The sequence below is a fragment of the Fringilla coelebs genome (genome assembly GCF_963513975.1).
Source record: "Fringilla coelebs genome assembly, chromosome: 16".
Classification (NCBI taxonomy): domain Eukaryota; kingdom Metazoa; phylum Chordata; class Aves; order Passeriformes; family Fringillidae; genus Fringilla; species Fringilla coelebs.
This window is the reverse complement of record NC_140042.1, coordinates 652,160-667,989: the sequence shown is the minus strand read 5'-3', so window position 1 is coordinate 667,989 and position 15,830 is coordinate 652,160. Positions and strand designations below refer to the sequence as shown.

The window sequence follows — 15,830 nt, the reverse complement described above, 5'->3', positions numbered from 1 at the left end:
GATGGCTCAGGAGGCAAATGTGAATTTTTGTCTCAGGTTTAAGTTTGTCTATGAGGATGGTCAATAGGCCTGTCTTACTTGAAGGGTTAAGTTTTCAGGGAAGGGCAGGGATGAGAAGGGCTTTGCTGTTGCTGCTTAGTTGTACCAGTTGGGTCAGTTTTGCTCCGAGATTTGATGTTACAGTGGTAATTAATACTCTTAAAAACGTATAATGAGCTATAAGTGGATGGTTTTTATATAGGGAATTCCTAGAGTTCTGATCCCAATCATGGGGGGGGTTATGTCTCCTGAGTTTGCTTTGTAATCTAAAATCTGTTTGTCTTGAAAAGATAAAAATTGATTCACACAGTGTCAGAATTTAGGAGTTCTGTTGTTCCTATGTGACAAAAACCTAGTGATGCTGTGGTAGAATATTCCAGAGATATTGGTATGGTAGTTGTTAGCATCTGTATTCCCAAAGTGAAATGTAATTGTGTTGATTTAACTGTAGCAGGATTGATGAGGCTTTTTTTTTTCCTGTGAAAATACTACTTTGCATTCTGCTTGCTGTTGAATGTGCTACAGCTTTCTTCTAAAAGCAGAATGATTTTTCAGTTAATGCAGTTTTGGCATGTGACAAACTGAAATTTGTTACACAAAACAGGCGCTGGTGGCTGCTCAGGTTGTTACAGATGCTGTAGCCCAGCAGGCCCAGCCCAGCACTGGGTTCCCAAGGAGCAAACCAGTGGTTCTGCTCTGGGTGGAAGGAGCTGTGCCTGAGCTGGGTGCTGGCAGGAAGGAGCTGGGATCTCTAGGACCTCTTTCCTCTCTACTGGTTCCACACCTGGTGCTGTTCTCCATTTCAAATTGCCCGTTAAAATTTGGACTGTCCCACATTACCCGAACTGAGGGTCAGTATCACCAGTATCCCTGTGGTCCCAAATGCTCAGGGTGTGACAGAGGGGCAGAACCGACTGAAGTGTCACCTTTGTAATGCATAAATGTCACTGCAGGTTAATCATTGCCTCAGATTTGCAGAGGGACGAGGGATTGCTCTAAATGGAACTGGCCAGCTGGAATTGTTTCTGTAGTTAGGTGTCTGACCCCTTAGTTGTCCATGAAATCATTTTTGAGACCTAATTGTAAATGCAAGATTGCTTTTGCAGCGAGAGCTCCTCGGTGGATCTCGCAGCCAGCTGATGGAGCTGTGATAAAATGCAAAACAGCCACATTGTGTCTGATGGTTGTGATTCCTCTGGCAGTGTGCAGGGGCTCTCAGAAATAGCACTCCTGGCTAATTATTTTGCATACCTTAGCACATCAGAAGCCCTTCTTTCTTAAAAGAAGTAGCTGATGCTTGCTTTCTGTTATTAGAAAATCTTAAAAGCCAGAATTTGGTCAGTGGAAGCTGATGCCTGCACTCACTTTGAAAGGGACTTGAGCTGAGTTAAAAGCAGAATTAACTGGTTGTTTATATCTAGAAAAGTAATGAAAGTTTTAGTACCTGTGGACTACCTTGTGGTTTAATACATTCAATTTGCATTGCTTCAGACAGACTATCAAACTATCTTACTTAAAACTGGAGGTTTATGGGTGCTTTGGGGTTAAAACAGAGCCAGCTCAGTGTTTCCAGGCAGATACAGACCATGTAGTCACTGCCCCGTAGTGACATTGTTAGTTCTTTTTCTCCAAAAACCTTTGGAAGTCTGTTTTTAAGCAGCCCGAGCTGGGCAGTGCTGTTGCTGCTCAGGTTTGAGCAGAAATGCTGTGGTAATTACCCAGTGTCATTAAGCACCGTTATGAGTTTTGGTTTCACTTTTGCCCAGTTACTGTTTCTCGGGGAGGGAGCTCTGAAATGGCCCTGCTGTGCCAGCTGTGCTCTGTGCCAGCTGTGCTCTGTGCCAGCTGTGCCCTGCCCGCTCTGGGTGGCTCCTGCAGAGGTGCTTTGGGATGGGCAGAGGCACAGGGTGTGTGCCTCGGGCTGCCTGCAGGAGCACTCCGGGCTGCCTTGTGCCACAGCACTTCAGGAGAGACTGAGTAGCACCTGAATTTGCTGGCTTTAGAACCAAATGCAAGTCTAAGTCTTCATTGTAAGCTTTGGAAGAAAGAGCTCCTTACGTGTAGCTTGACACCACATCTGCACTTGAAGTCCTGTCGCTGGTGGCTTGCCCTGACAGTGACAGTCCCTGTAGAAATAGGATCCAATTAGAGGCAAAATTCCCCAGCTCCTTTGTGTCACTGTGAAATAATTGCTCTAAAATGAATCTAAGTGTGTACAGATTGTATTTTGGGAGAGTTAATTACAAACTGTGTGGTTCAGGGATTTTGTGCAAGAAGAGGAAGAACAGTTGATGGAAGAAAGGAAAAAGAGAAAAGAAGACAAGAAGAAGAAGGAAGCTGCTCAAAAAAAGGTATGTGGAGCACTGAGAATAAACCCCTGTGCTTGGAGGTGACTTGTTTTATCATTAGTAAAAACAAGTGTTCTCTTATTAATTTAATGTTTTAAATTTAGCTGTGCTGTCAGTTATTTAGAGGTAACTGACATATTGAACATTGTAACTGGCTCTGTGTAGTGTCTTACAAAACTAAATTTTCATCTGGGATGACCCTTCTGTTTCTTGATGGTCAATTGAGGCAGTCTCAGGTCTGAAGCACCTCAGTGCATTTACTGGTAGAATAAAAGTGCCATTTTAAGGCAGTGGCTTTCAGCTGCATCCTTATTTTAATATATCTTCTTATTCTTCAGTATGGAAACATGCCATGAGAGAATTTATAGTAGGGAATAATAACAATTCCATAAAAAAGAAAATATTGACAGCAAGGATGTTTAGGAATGGGAACATCACAGAAATGCTTGTAAATGCTTCAGAATCCCTGTTTACTGACAAGATCCTCATCATGGCCATTGATTCTAAATATTGACCCTGAGGAGCTGGGTCACGGCCGGGCAGGGGCAGAGTACAGACTCTCCAGAGGAAGCTCTGAGTGTGCACAGGCAAGGCATTTTATCCTGTGATAAACTTATATTCAGGTAGATCTCTCATCCTGGCCATGTTGCAGGTGTAACCCAGTGAATCTTGCACATGAAAGACTTGAGGCTTTGGCATTTGCTCTCTTATTCTTTTCCATTTCCAGGTCACTCCCCCTTTCCTGCCCTGTTCTGCAATAAAAGTGGCAGCAGCTCTTTGCTTCCAGGCACAGTTTTTAACTCACTTAAAACATCTTAATTTGCAAGTTTAATTTGGTCTGTTTCATGTAGTTATCTTTCAAATTAATTTTGTCTTCTATAACATTTAAACAGCTTTTTAAACATAAGGAATAATAGGCCTGGGTTGGTTAGAGAGAGGCTTCTGAAGTAGATAATTAAATAACTTGAAACCATATAAAAAGAGGAAAGTCAAAAGCTAATGTTGCTTTATGAAGTGGTATGTGTACATGTGGTTTCTCTCTTATCTGCAAAAATCACTGACACTTCTTTTTTCTTGTTCTAGGCCATTGAACAAAAAATCAAAGGTAAGTTACTTTACAGTTAGTTCTACTCTGTGTTTTATTTCTGCGGTTTTAAATACGTTGAATCAAATGTTTCACCTGAAATCTCCTCCCAAAAGTGACAGATGGGACCCTTGAGACTTCAGCTGCACTTTTTCAAAGTGACCACAAAAGTCTAGAAGAGTAACAGCAAAGGGTTTATCCAGGGGTTGGAGTTGCTGATCTTCCTGTTTTCCATTCTTATTTACCTACAGAGCACCAGGCATAGACATAACACCTGAAGTTCCTTCCCTTGCTTGCTTTTTCCTTCCCCTTTTTTGCTTTGTTTGAAAAGTGCACCAACACTTCAGAATAACTGTGTGTAGGATGGATCTGTTTGAAGCTTCATTTGCAGATATTCTAAGTGCAGCTGGGACTGGGAACACTGATGGACAAGTAGTTAATATGTCCAGTTTTACTCCTGCACATGGAGGGCCCACCCTGCAAAACGATCAGGATGCCAGAACCAAAAGCTGTAATTTCAGTACTCGTGGCAGGTGGGAGCACTGTGGTTTTCTGTGTGTTCCTGGGGTTTGCAGGGCTCTGCATCCCAACCAGCTTCTAAAAAGGGAAAAAAAGCTTCTTTTCACTTTCTCTTGAGTTGTAGCTCCTCACCTGTTAGTTGGGAAGTGCACAGTAACTGCTCAGGTGACCATGTGCAGTGCTTGCTGAAGTTTTCCGGGAACTCTGGTTTAATTTAACACTTACTGGGGCAGTGGCAGATGCTCCAGTCCTACTCAGCAGAGATGGAATTCCTGCTGGAAAAATCAGAAAGTGCTTGAAGAGATGGGGCTGGGAGGCAGGGGGCTGGCAGAGGGCACTCTGTGCTGGGGAGAGGCAGGCTGTGCTCAGGGGCACTGCCCTGGGGCTCTGCAGCCCCATTCCCAGCTCTCAGGAGAGACTCACAGCTGCTCTGGCATTTCTGAGAGCAGTGTGTACTCTGGTGGGCCTGCTTAAATGGGAGAAGTACCTGGCTTGAGGAGGAGTGATGGGGTTTTGGGTGGGAGGATGAGGGCAGGGAGCTCCTGGGGGCAGCCCTGCTGCTGGGAGGGGGACGTGGTCCTGCTGCTGCTGGGGAGGCTGATGGCTTGGTTTGGAAAAGGGATTGCTGGAGGCAGAGGGAGCTGCAGGAGGCTGTGCAGCATTCCTGGAGCCGCTGGCGGTGATGGAAGCTGCTCTGTGTGTGTGTCCCTCCATCCTCTGAGCTGCATCTGCCTGATCAGGGGTCCCACTGAAATCCATTGGGAGTTCCAGGTTTGTCTTTGGGCACAGGGCAGCAATTTAAAATAAAACAAATTAAGTAAAATTGCTGGAAGACTATTATAACTGATAAATATTCTTCCTTTGTTTTTTATCATGCTCTTTTTAAAGCAGTGTTTGAATACAGGCGAAGGGCTGGTTTTGTTCTGTACACTCCTGCCATAAGGCTTCTGGGGTCATAGACCAGATGTACAGAATTATGAAAATGTCTGGGTTTCTTCTGAAGTGATAAAACATGTCTGACAAGACAGGGAAGAAGGAAAGGGGTGGAATACTTTGCTGTGTAATAAGGAGCACTTGATGTGCCCATTGACCCCTGTGCTTGGGCTGCACTGGCATCACAAGCCAAGGGCTAAAAATAGCATGAACCAGGAGGGCAGGAATTCTGCTGGGGAGGCTCCCCGGTGGGAATCTTCATGTGGAATGAAAATGTCTTTCTTCTGAAGGACAGAGTGATTAAATATTTTTTATTATTTTTTTTTTTCTGCTTTGAGGCTTAACAGTCGCTGATGGAAGTGTTAAGTTCCAACTTAATTATGTTATTATTTAAAGGGTATTTTATAAAGTTCAGCAGGAATTTAGAGTTGTCAGAGAAACATAAACTGGCAGTGCTGTGGAAGAAAAGACATCATCAGATAGAGATACACAACTTTTTGCTACAGTTTCTATAGGAACAAAATCCGAAGCTTGTGTTGCACATGGCTCTTGCCTTGTTTCACCAGTTTTGCCTCCTTGTGTTCAGGATGCAAATTAATGTTTCATTAGTTTCCAAGTTTCCATCACGTTAATGTCTTAAATAATTTATTCTGTGCATGAGCTGAAGATAAAATACAAGAGTATAGGATCTCTAAATAATTCAGAATTATGTGCCTCTTTCAGAAAAGAAGCTGGTTAAGTGCTGGGGGTGGGAAGGGAGGGTATTTCTTGGTTTTAAGTGTAGTTTGGACAGCTCCAAACTGTTGTTTTAGCCAAGGAAGAAATTGCTGTTGTACCAGCTGAAGCAGCTCCCAGCTTTCCTGTAAAATGACAAGAACCTTCCAAGGAAGTTCGTGGAGCTGAGGGCTTTCCTGTTCAGGATTGGGAATTAAAGTAATGAGAAAGATGCTAACAACATGTTTCTGGTGCCAGCAGCATTTAATACCAGTCAAAAATGCACGTGTGGCATTCCTGCAGATATCAGGGATTCTGACCTGCCTGGATTGATCCAGCTGGTGTCATTAAAGGAGGGAAGAGGAGGCTGGGACAGTTAGAGGCAAGTCTATTAGTTAGTTGCTAAGTGGAAAGCTTATCTGTTTGTGCAGCAGCTGGCACATCATGTGCCTTTCCAGTTCTTTTGTACCAGGTATTCTAGGAAAAAATAAGTATAATTTGAGTTCCTATTTGTTGAAAATACCATAGAATTGTCAGTTGTGGTGTTTCTTTTAGGATGGCAGAGTATGTCCTTGTGCTGTGTTTGGAGTCAGAGCTGTTGGATGCACACAAGTCAGTCCGTTATCCCGAATTTCCCGGCCCAGACCCTGCTGAGCCCTGCGCTGAAGGAAGGGCTGTTCAGGAGCAGTTTGGGGCTGGGCTGTATGTGCTTCGGGGTGGATGGAGCTCAGGGGGGCTGAGGTGCCCTCTGCACACAGTTGGATGGATGGATGGATGGATGGATGGATGGGGAGGAACCGATGGGCAGTGCCCGGCGCTGGGCTGGCTCTGGCCGTGGGGCTCGGGGAGCAGCACGGGCTGTCCCCGCAGCCCAGAAAGTGCCACTTTCATTGCAGAACAGAGTCAACTGAATTGCCCACTGAAACGGAAAGTGCTCTAAAAATAGCTGGGTGTGGAATTGAAATCTTTGACTCATATTTCCCACCTTGGAAACTTCTGATGCTCGTTCTTCTCCGCGAAGCGGAATGGCCCGAGCGCGCAGACCCTGCTGGGGTCTGTCGGGGTTTTCGCCTGCCCCCTGTGCTTTTCCTGCTCGGAAAACCTCTCCGCCAGCTCCCGAACCCGGGGGGTGACTGCAGGAATGCGGGGGCCGGGCCCGCGGCCGCGCGGCGCCGCGCCGAGGGCGCGCTCGCCTCCGTGCGGATCCGCAGGGGTTAAAGCCTTGGCAAACGCGAGATATTTTCCAGAGCGGCTCCGAGCTCCCGGCTGCGGCCATTTTTCCAGCAGGAAAATTCTAGCACCGCATCTCAGCGTGTCAGCGCGGAGGCGGCCGCGCCGCGGGGCCATGGCGGCTGTCGGGGCGCGGCGGCGGCTGCCGGCGGCGGCCGGGGCTCCGTGCCCGCCCGGGGCTCCGTGCCCGCCCGGGGCTCCGCGCCCGCCCCGCGCCGCTCTCTGTGCGGGCCGGCCGCGCCTCTGAGCCCCGCGCCGCTCCGGCCCGGCACCGGCACCGGCCGCCCTCCGCCCGCAGCGAAGTTCCTCCAGCAGCTGCCATATTTCATTGGAGGGGGAGCGCGAGTCCCTGGGCCCCTGCTCCAGGAGGAGTTGGCAGGCAGCTCCTGGAGCAGTAAAATGACACCATGCTTCTCCTCCATTTTCTAATGAAATCTGCGGAGTGGGAAAGCAACACAAGTTGGAAGCGTCTTTCTTTGGAATCTCTCTGTAAACTGTAACTCCACCATCCCCTGCTCTGAGGGTTTGCGGCAGGTTTGTTCTTTATGAAAATCTGTCATTTTTAGTACTAGTTTCTGTAAACTTGCTGTTGCTAGTCAATTAACTGTGATAAACTGTAAGTCTGTTAATACTGTCTTTCTGCCTTAATAGCATTCAAAATAAAATGCTGGCGTGTAGAACAAACTTTTATTAACAAGCAACTAGTCTAGAGCAAATTAAAATATTAAGATAATGATTTAGGGGTGCTGGAATTCGTAGTAGCCATATTGGAATATGAATGTGTTATTTAGCTTTCTGAGAAGTTGTGGAGCAGAAAATGTTGGACAGGGAGAATTTTATAGCTTAAAACTTACTGTGTGGTTCTGAGAGAAGCAAAGGCAAGGGAATTCTGTTGCACTTTGGATAATTTCAGTTGAAAATTAGCATATAATTGTGGACTCTGTATATTCTGTAGCCTAGCCCTGGGACCTGGCAAATGTGTTATACAATTTACTGCTGTCATGGTGGATAGAATTGCCATGTTTGCTAAGGAAACAAATGCTTAGAATATATGTGAAATATAATATTCATGAGCTGTTAGAGAAGTGCTGTTGGTGCTGTGCCTTAGGGCTGGCTGGGCAGCGAGTACCTTGTTTATTTGTTGCACTCCTTGATAGTCAAAAGTGATTTGAGTTCCTGCAGGTCCCTTGGGGTCGGTTCTAACACACTTGGTCTTAAAGTAGCTTTAATTAGGAAAGCAAAGTGTTAGGGGTGCCCTGGGCATGCTGCTGGCAGCTCTGTCTGGGTATCCAGGGGATGTCAGATGGAAATGATTTCACTTCACCCCGAGCAGCCGTGGTGCAGGAGTGGAAGTGGCAGGGAAGGAGAAGTGGCTCAGTGTTACAGGGTGCTGGAGGTTGTGTTAGAATCTCCTCAGCCAGGGTGTTTGTGTTTTCTGCTTCAGGTGGCAGTGGAAGGAAAGGCTGGAGCAGTGTGTGTGTCCTGCTCTGAGGCTGCAGAGGGGTTTTTCTGTGTGTCACTCAGCTCAGCTCAGCTGGACTGTGCTCCAGGCTCTAGAGGGTCATCCTTGGAATCAGCTGGGGCAGGGGGCACAGGGGGAGCACCAAAAGTTATGGTTTGGGCGCTGATTACACAGGCTGTGGAGTGTGAACAAACGTGTTTTAATTTCAGAGCTTGTTGCAGTACCTGCGCCACAGAAAAGTGCAAAGTCCTTCTGCATGCAATTGTCAACAAATTCTCGGCAGTTTGCTTAAATAGCACCTCTCCCCCCCTTCAGGGCTTAGTCACTCTCAGTTACTTTATTTATAATGCGAGAAATTTTAGAATCACCAAATGAAATAGATTTGTTTAATATTATTTCCTACTTGTGAAGTTCAGTTTTTAACCAGAAGTCAGCATCACAATTTGTTGTCTCATTATGTGCATCAAAATATTTTGCAAGGAATCAATTGCCTTCCCTTAATATAGGCTTAAATTGAGGAAATCTGAAGTGGTGGTTGTGATCTTTATCAACTTCCCAGTTTATCTAATAGCCTTTCAATACCTTCTCTTCCCTGTGCTCTGTACAATAAATTGAGTTGTGTCCTGGCCCTTCCTCTCCTTAATTCTGTCTCTCTGCAGTCAGCTGTGAGAGCTGTGTCCGTGCTGTGCCCCACAGGGAGCTGGGGGCCCTGGGAGGGGCAGCTGAAGTTGGGTGTCCTCACCCTGAGGCTTCTGCCCACCCACTGTCAAACAAGGAGGTCTCCAAAGTTTTTCTTTTCTGCTTCCCTTAAGCAGCAATATTCCATTAAAACACAACTCAAATGCTGATTCTTCAGTGGCTTTTTATCCTAAAGGCTTCTATTTCATGTTTTTCAGAATACATAAAGTAGAAATAAACAGAGATTAATATCATAAGTAGCACTGACAACATTCAAATTGATTCCTTAAACAAAAGCTCAAGTTTGTTTTTGTTTTTCGTTGTATTCCCATGACTCGGTTCCTGAAAGTGAATGATAAAAATGGTCTTTAAACATATTTAAAAGGTTTTAAAAGCCCCTGAAAACTGCATTCTCAGTAACATTATTCCTGGTGCTGAGGGAGGTCACGGTCGAGTATTGAGGTATCTTGGGAAGTTGCACAATAAATATTGACACTTAATGCATATCTCATCCACGGAATTTGCAAGGTACATCGAGGTATCGGTGCAGTGAGGAGGGGCAGAGCTGCTGCAGCTGCAGGGGTGGCAGCAGCAGCAGCAGCCCCAAGAGGAGCTCAGAACCCTTCCTGCTGCTGGGCTTGGTGTGCTCCCTCTGCCCGTGCTTTGACCTTCCCCTCGCCCTGCTGGGGCCGTGCTGCTGCCGCTGAGATCAGTTGGAGCTGCACTTGCACATTTGGCATTTTCCCAGTGCCAGCACTGTCCTGCCAGGCTGTGTGCAGCATTCCCTGTGCTGGCAGCAGGCACCTGAGGGCATGGATAACTATCTGTCCTTTTGCATGTTGGGCTCCCTAAAGCAGGGAGGCCTGAGCAACATGTCCTGTTTGCCCCTTGTTCTTTCGGGGCCAGGCCAGAGCAGTTTTCTATAGGTAATAATGAAATGGGAAACTTAATTTTTTAATGCTCGAACATTTTCTAAATAAAGGTTCAATGCTGAAATAAGCTGCATAGTGCTGATTTGTAAGCAAAGGCTGTAGAAAGCTGGTTAGTAGCATCCTGTAACTGAGGGAACTTGGTTAGGAGTGATAGCAAGGCATATTCCTGCTTCCAGGTCTGTGCCATGAAAGTGTGTCATTGAGGGATAACAGAGCTTTTCCTCGGGGGTCAGTTACGGCTTGAATCAGAAGAAATGCTGCCATTGCCTCGTAAATAAACAAAATATTGACTTAGCCTTCAATTTTTTAAGTTGCTGTTCACATGAATAACTTTGTCCCACTTTCTTTTTCCTGGGGGTGGGGGCAGTGCCAGAACAAACCAAGACCAGTGTAAGCCAGCCCCAGCCCGTCACCTCCAACGGCACTTCCCCAGGAACCAGCACTCCCAATAATGCCAAGCGGGCCCCAGCCAGCAGCCAGCAGCAGCCCTTGCCTCGGTACCCTCCCCGGGAAGTACCGCCGCGATTCCGACACCAGGAACAGAAGCAGCTTCTGAAACGGGGGCAGCAGTTACCAGGGATAGCTGCAAACCTGGGAGCCAGCCCCAAGGTGTTCAACGGCCAGCCAGGAGGCAGCACTGGCACCAATAACCAGCCCGTGACCAACGGAGAAGTGCCCAACAGCAGCAAAAAACAGCCAGGTGAGGGCAGCGCCTTGTTTTCCTTCAGCTAAAATCGACTGGCTTCAATTCGTTATGGGGGAATGGTTCAGCCAGCAGTATGTGAGCTTGCACTGTAGGCTGGAGCATGCAGAGATCCTGTCCTGTGGCACAGGTTAGTCTGAGTGTTGCAGGGTGCTTTGGCCTCTCTGGGCAGGTGGCACACTGAAGCTCAGCCCTGTCTCTGGCTGGCTCTTGGCAGCAGCGAGTGGCAGACGCAGCAAGGTTGGAGCAGGTGGTGGTTCCAGCGTGGCCTCTGCTGTGCTGCACATTCCCTGATTTGTCCTCAGATTATCCCAGCATGGCCGTGGTACAAGCCTCTGTTGCATCCTGTTTTGGTAGACCTGCCCCAGAAAGAAGGGGCTTTAGGAGCCATCCCAGAGATGGGCTGACCCCACAGCCTGGGCAGCAGGGGAGGGAGAACTGTGCCCCACTCAGGTGAGACCCCACCTGCAGAGCTGCCCCAGCCCTGGGGCCAGCACAGGGAGGACATGGAGCTGCTGGACCCGTCCAGGGGAGACACCAGAGGGATGGAGCAGCTCTGCTGGGAGGAAATGCTAGGGAAGGTGGGATTGTTCAGCTTGGAGAAGATCAGGGCTGACCTAATTTTGTTCTTTCAGTACCTGGAGGGAGCCTACAGGATGGAGAGAGACTGTTCACAAGGCATGGAGGGACAGGACACAGGGAATGGCTTCCCACTGCCAGAGGGCAGGGATGGATGGGATGTTAGGAAGGAATTCCTCCCTGGAGGGTGGGCAGGCCCTGGCACAGGCTGCCCAGAGCAGCTGTGGCTGCCCCTGCATCTCTGGCAGTGTCCCAGGCCAGGCAGGACAGGGCTGGAGCAGCCTGGGACAGTGGGAGGTGTCCCTGCCATGGCAGTGGAACCGAGTGGTCTTCAGAGCTTCTTCCAGCACATTTCTTTATGTGATTGAACAGCACCTTGAGACTTGGCTTTCATTTTTAACTTCATACCTGGAGATCCAGCCAGGGTACAGCTTGTTCAGGATATCAGAATTGTCTTTTATTGTCAGGTCAGAGTTTTTCACCTGAAGCTTGGTTGTATTACAGAATGGATCCAGTTTTACCTTTATTGCTATTTAAGTTCAATCATCTTTTGTTACTTTGGTTTGTTATGCATTCCTTCAAACAGTCTTTTAAGTCAGGTGAACTTGCCTGTTACATGTGTAGGATGTGCTGTTCAGTGACTGTACTAACATGCAGCTTAGTTAATTTTACAGGACATTAATGTAGTTTATTTTTGTCTGGAACAAAGCAACTTTCTGTGAGGGGTCTAGTTTTTCAAAGGGATTTGTTATTAATGCATGCCAGTGCTTAATACTTTCTTGTTTTTATACTTGTATTTACATTTTGATGTGCACATAGCAGTGATGATGTAACTTTTTCCCACAAACAGTTTCTTCTGTGACTTTACTGAATTCCCAGTGTTTCTCAAAATTAGTATTTTATAGACTACAAAGGATGTGATTCTCAGCCCCTTCATCAAAAAAAAAAAAACCAAAAAAAAAACCAAACCACTGAAAATAGCCTTGGTATTTCAAGTTTGAGTTAAATTTTGAGCTCTTCTGAGTACTGCATCCTGAATAAGCAGGATTTAAAATGAAAATGAACAAAGCACTGGAAGCAGTTTATCCATGAGTCCTTGAGGAATGTTTCCCATATTATTTTTTATACTTTCCAGTATTATTTCTGTAACGTACTGATAGCACTCTTTACCTTTGCAACAGGTAATTTTTAAGTAGCTTATTTTCTTTGCTTTGCCTGTATGATATTGTTCCTGTCCCTAGTGATGTTTAAAGTTACCTTTCATTAAGGTGGAACTTTTCCTGCAGCGTGTATACTCTACTGGCCAAGGTGTGTAGCCAGGTGCTTTAAAGAAGAGTGGTGATTTAAATAAAAATTCACACATAAACTAATTTAAGAAGTATTACTGCTTACACAACCCATTAAGTCTCCCAGTTGTATCCAGAGGATTTGTGTGCCGTTCTCCATTGTACTGTGAGCACCAGCCCAGCATTTCATTAGCTGGATTCCCATTTGTGTGCTGCATTTGTGCAGGTTTGCTCAGTGTTCTGTGGCTCTGTGCTGCTGTGGGCAGTGCCAGGGCTGTCCTGGGCAGGGTGTGCTCTGAGCACTGCCCTGCTGCTTTGGCTGCTGTGTCCAGCTTCAGGGTCCTGCAGGACACAGGGCTTGGCCACATCACTTTGTCACCTCAGGACAGTGTCTGTGTTGGCTGTAGCTCCTGCCAGAGCTCTGTCCCTGCCAGAGCTCTGTCCCTGCCAGTCCCAGGAGAGCTCAGAGCTGCCATCTGAGGCTGGGCACTCAGCTCCGCTTTCTTGGTGCCGTGTGTGTGCCTGGAAGGTCTCCTTCCCTGGAACAACCAGGAAGAACAGCTGGTTTGGTTGTGTTGTCATGTTCTTTCCTAAACACAGACAAGATGATAGTGGAAAGGCAGATGATGTTTCTGTGCTGGGTTTCTGTTTCAAGCTCTGGTCTGGCGCTGGTGAGCGGGGGAGGCCCCATCCAGCAGGGCTGATATCTTCTGCCACTTTTGTGTCTGAAAGGAAATGCAGTTGTCATTTGCCTGTCTCAGTTTCACTCACTCTCCCTGCTTCCTCTTTCAGCCTCCACCAGCAGCTCCAGGTACTCTCTGTGTTACCTCTGGAGTCCAAAATCTCATGGCATTTGACAGATCTGTAGGTTGCTTGCATAGACAGGATATCCATGGATAAAGCAATTGTTACTGGGATTGATCTCTATTTTAGGGCTAAAAGAAAAACTGGGGCTTCAAGTGTTGAATCAGACTTGCTGGAGCTGGGAGTGGCTGTGGGTTTGTGTGTAATTCCTGAAAGGATCTCTCCCCAGTTCAGCTGTGTTGGAATGGTTTGGTAGGTGCTTTGTAAAAGTCAGGTAATACAGGCAGATACTGCTGAATTTAAAGTCTTTAATTGCCCTGGGCACACTAAGATTTTAAGTTGTTGGTATTGGAGAACTTTTTAATGATATCTGTGGTGTAAACCCCATCTCTTTACTTGTGTTTTGTGTGAACAGTTGTCTCCTGTCTGGAAAATCAACCTGCTTTGTCTAGAAAAGCTGAAGAAGGGATAGGCCTGTGGGCTGGGTTTTTCCTGCTGTTTTTAGGACATTTGGCATGTTGTTTTAGTAGAGACGCATGAACGAAGCTCATGGCTTGTAGTGCTTCTGAAACAGATCCGGGCCAGTGCCAAGATGGTTATTTTTAGAAATCTCCCTAAGTAGCTCTTTATCAGGACACTTGCATTCCCAGTTTAGTTGTTGCCTTCTCTGACATGCCCCATGTGCACACTTGACGTGAAGGGCAGGGTTGATTGCTGCCCTGGTGTTTGCTCACCTCTGCTCTGGAACACCTTGGGATAACCAGGTGGCTGTTCCACAATGAAATGATTTATTATTATGTACTGAAGTCTTTCCAGCAGTAACTGCCTTGGCTGTGGCCAGAGTGAACAGGAGAGCAGGACCTGGCCCCTGGCAGGGCTCCAGTTTGGATTCCTCCCATCTGCCTTTGTCCTGGTGCATCTCACAGCAGAGCCACAAAGTTGTGTCCCAGCCAGAGCCCTTGGGAGCACAAGGTGCCCCCAGTAACCTGGGGGTGCTTCTCAGCTCTAGGGGCACTCAGGGAAGAAGGGAGCAGTTGGGAGTTGCAGTTAGCAGTGATGAGGGTTGGATTCATTTGGGGAACATTGCCTTCAGTGTAACAGGTCTCCAGCTGTAGAGTTTGTGGGTTTGAAAGATGAAGTTTGATTCTTACAGTGGCACAGGGGAGGAGCAGGATGTGGCAGGGGGCAGAGGATGGATTGTGTGCACGTGCTGAGGTACAACCAGAGCTGGGCCATACTCAGATGCTGCTGTTTGCTCAGTCGGGCAGCAGAGTCCTGGCTTGGAGGTGGAGCAAAAGTGCTGTTCAGAGAGGGGAGAGGAACTTGCTGAAGTTTCAGGGCTGACTGCTCAACTTCTTAGTCAGTACAGTCCAAAATGAACTGGTTGTGGTTTCCCTGACTGTATCCTCTTTTTGTATAAATCAAACTTTTAAGGACACATTAAATTGGTTCATTAAATGCCAAATGTGTAACAAGTAGGTTGTAATTGAAATGTGTCATAAAAGCAGCAGAATTGCTAATTTTCACATCCCCAGGCTGAGTTTGTTGCCATGTCCCTGCTCCCTGTGTGAGGAACGTGATTCAGAGCAGACAGTGAGACTGAGCTGGCTCTGAGAGAAACCTGTCCTGGAAAAGGGGTCTAAGGACTGGGTTTACAGCACTGAGTGCTTTGGGGACTGTTCTCTCATTTGCTGAAGTAACACTTCTGTGATTTTCTTGCTTTTTTTTGTAGGCATGCCTCCCATTCGGGACTTGGTGAGCCACTCCCCTAACCAGTCAGGTTAGCTACTTCCATCTCACCTGCTTTTGCACTACGTGTTTGTGGTGGTTACATGTTTCACACAATATTGTCTGATTTTTTTAATTTTTATTTTTATTCTTTGGCTTATGCTTTTCATTGGCATGGGTGTGTGAATGATTGCAGTATGCTTTCTCTGTGCCATCGCATACTAATTTGGTTTAACATTTTTAATTTTCTAATTAAGTCAGAATTCATACTAAGAGTTTTTGTCACCTTAGCATTTAGATACTGGGGGTTTTTTTTATGTTTATGCTTCCATGCTGACTTGCCTCTTACAGTAGTGAATAATCTGTGCAAGCTTGTGCTTCCCATCAGAGACGTGTCACACTGTGGAGGAAATCATGTCTTGATTGTTTGCTAAAAGCTTAGGACTGTATTTACTAAAATGCATTTGTTCATAAGGCCCAAAGGTGCAGTGATTGGCAAGGTATGGTATTGACAGCCTGGGGGTGCCAGGTGTGCTGGAGCAGGAAAAGGAGGCAGAGGGTACAAGATTCAGGTATTTCTTAATTTACGCTTCTCAATCCTGTTTATTTAGCCCATGTGATGACAAGCTGCTTTTTAAAATACATACAGTTTTTTGCATATGTTTCCTGCAGGACAACTCATAGCTGAAAAGCATTAACTTAAAAATTACTGAAAGCAATCTTAGCAGATTACAGAATTTTAAGAAACTCGGGTTTGTGTAAATGTTTTTTTGTCAAGGATTTAAGCAGCA

At 46.5% G+C, this 15,830-nt stretch overlaps 1 protein-coding gene across 4 annotated transcripts in view; it reads left to right on the top strand.

Annotated features, from left to right (window-relative positions):
- Positions 1 to 15,830, top strand: part of TNRC6A (trinucleotide repeat containing adaptor 6A) — a 42,207-nt gene that overhangs the window by 6,399 nt on the left and 19,978 nt on the right. For all 4 annotated transcript variants that reach the window (XM_084216882.1, XM_084216881.1, XM_084216880.1 and 1 more), the window contains 4 exons: positions 2,300 to 2,390; positions 3,471 to 3,492; positions 10,307 to 10,639; positions 15,044 to 15,091. In XM_084216882.1, the coding sequence (XP_084073008.1) occupies positions 2,300 to 2,390; positions 3,471 to 3,492; positions 10,307 to 10,639; positions 15,044 to 15,091 (494 nt within the window). The remainder of the gene's footprint in view (positions 1 to 2,299; positions 2,391 to 3,470; positions 3,493 to 10,306; positions 10,640 to 15,043; positions 15,092 to 15,830) is intronic.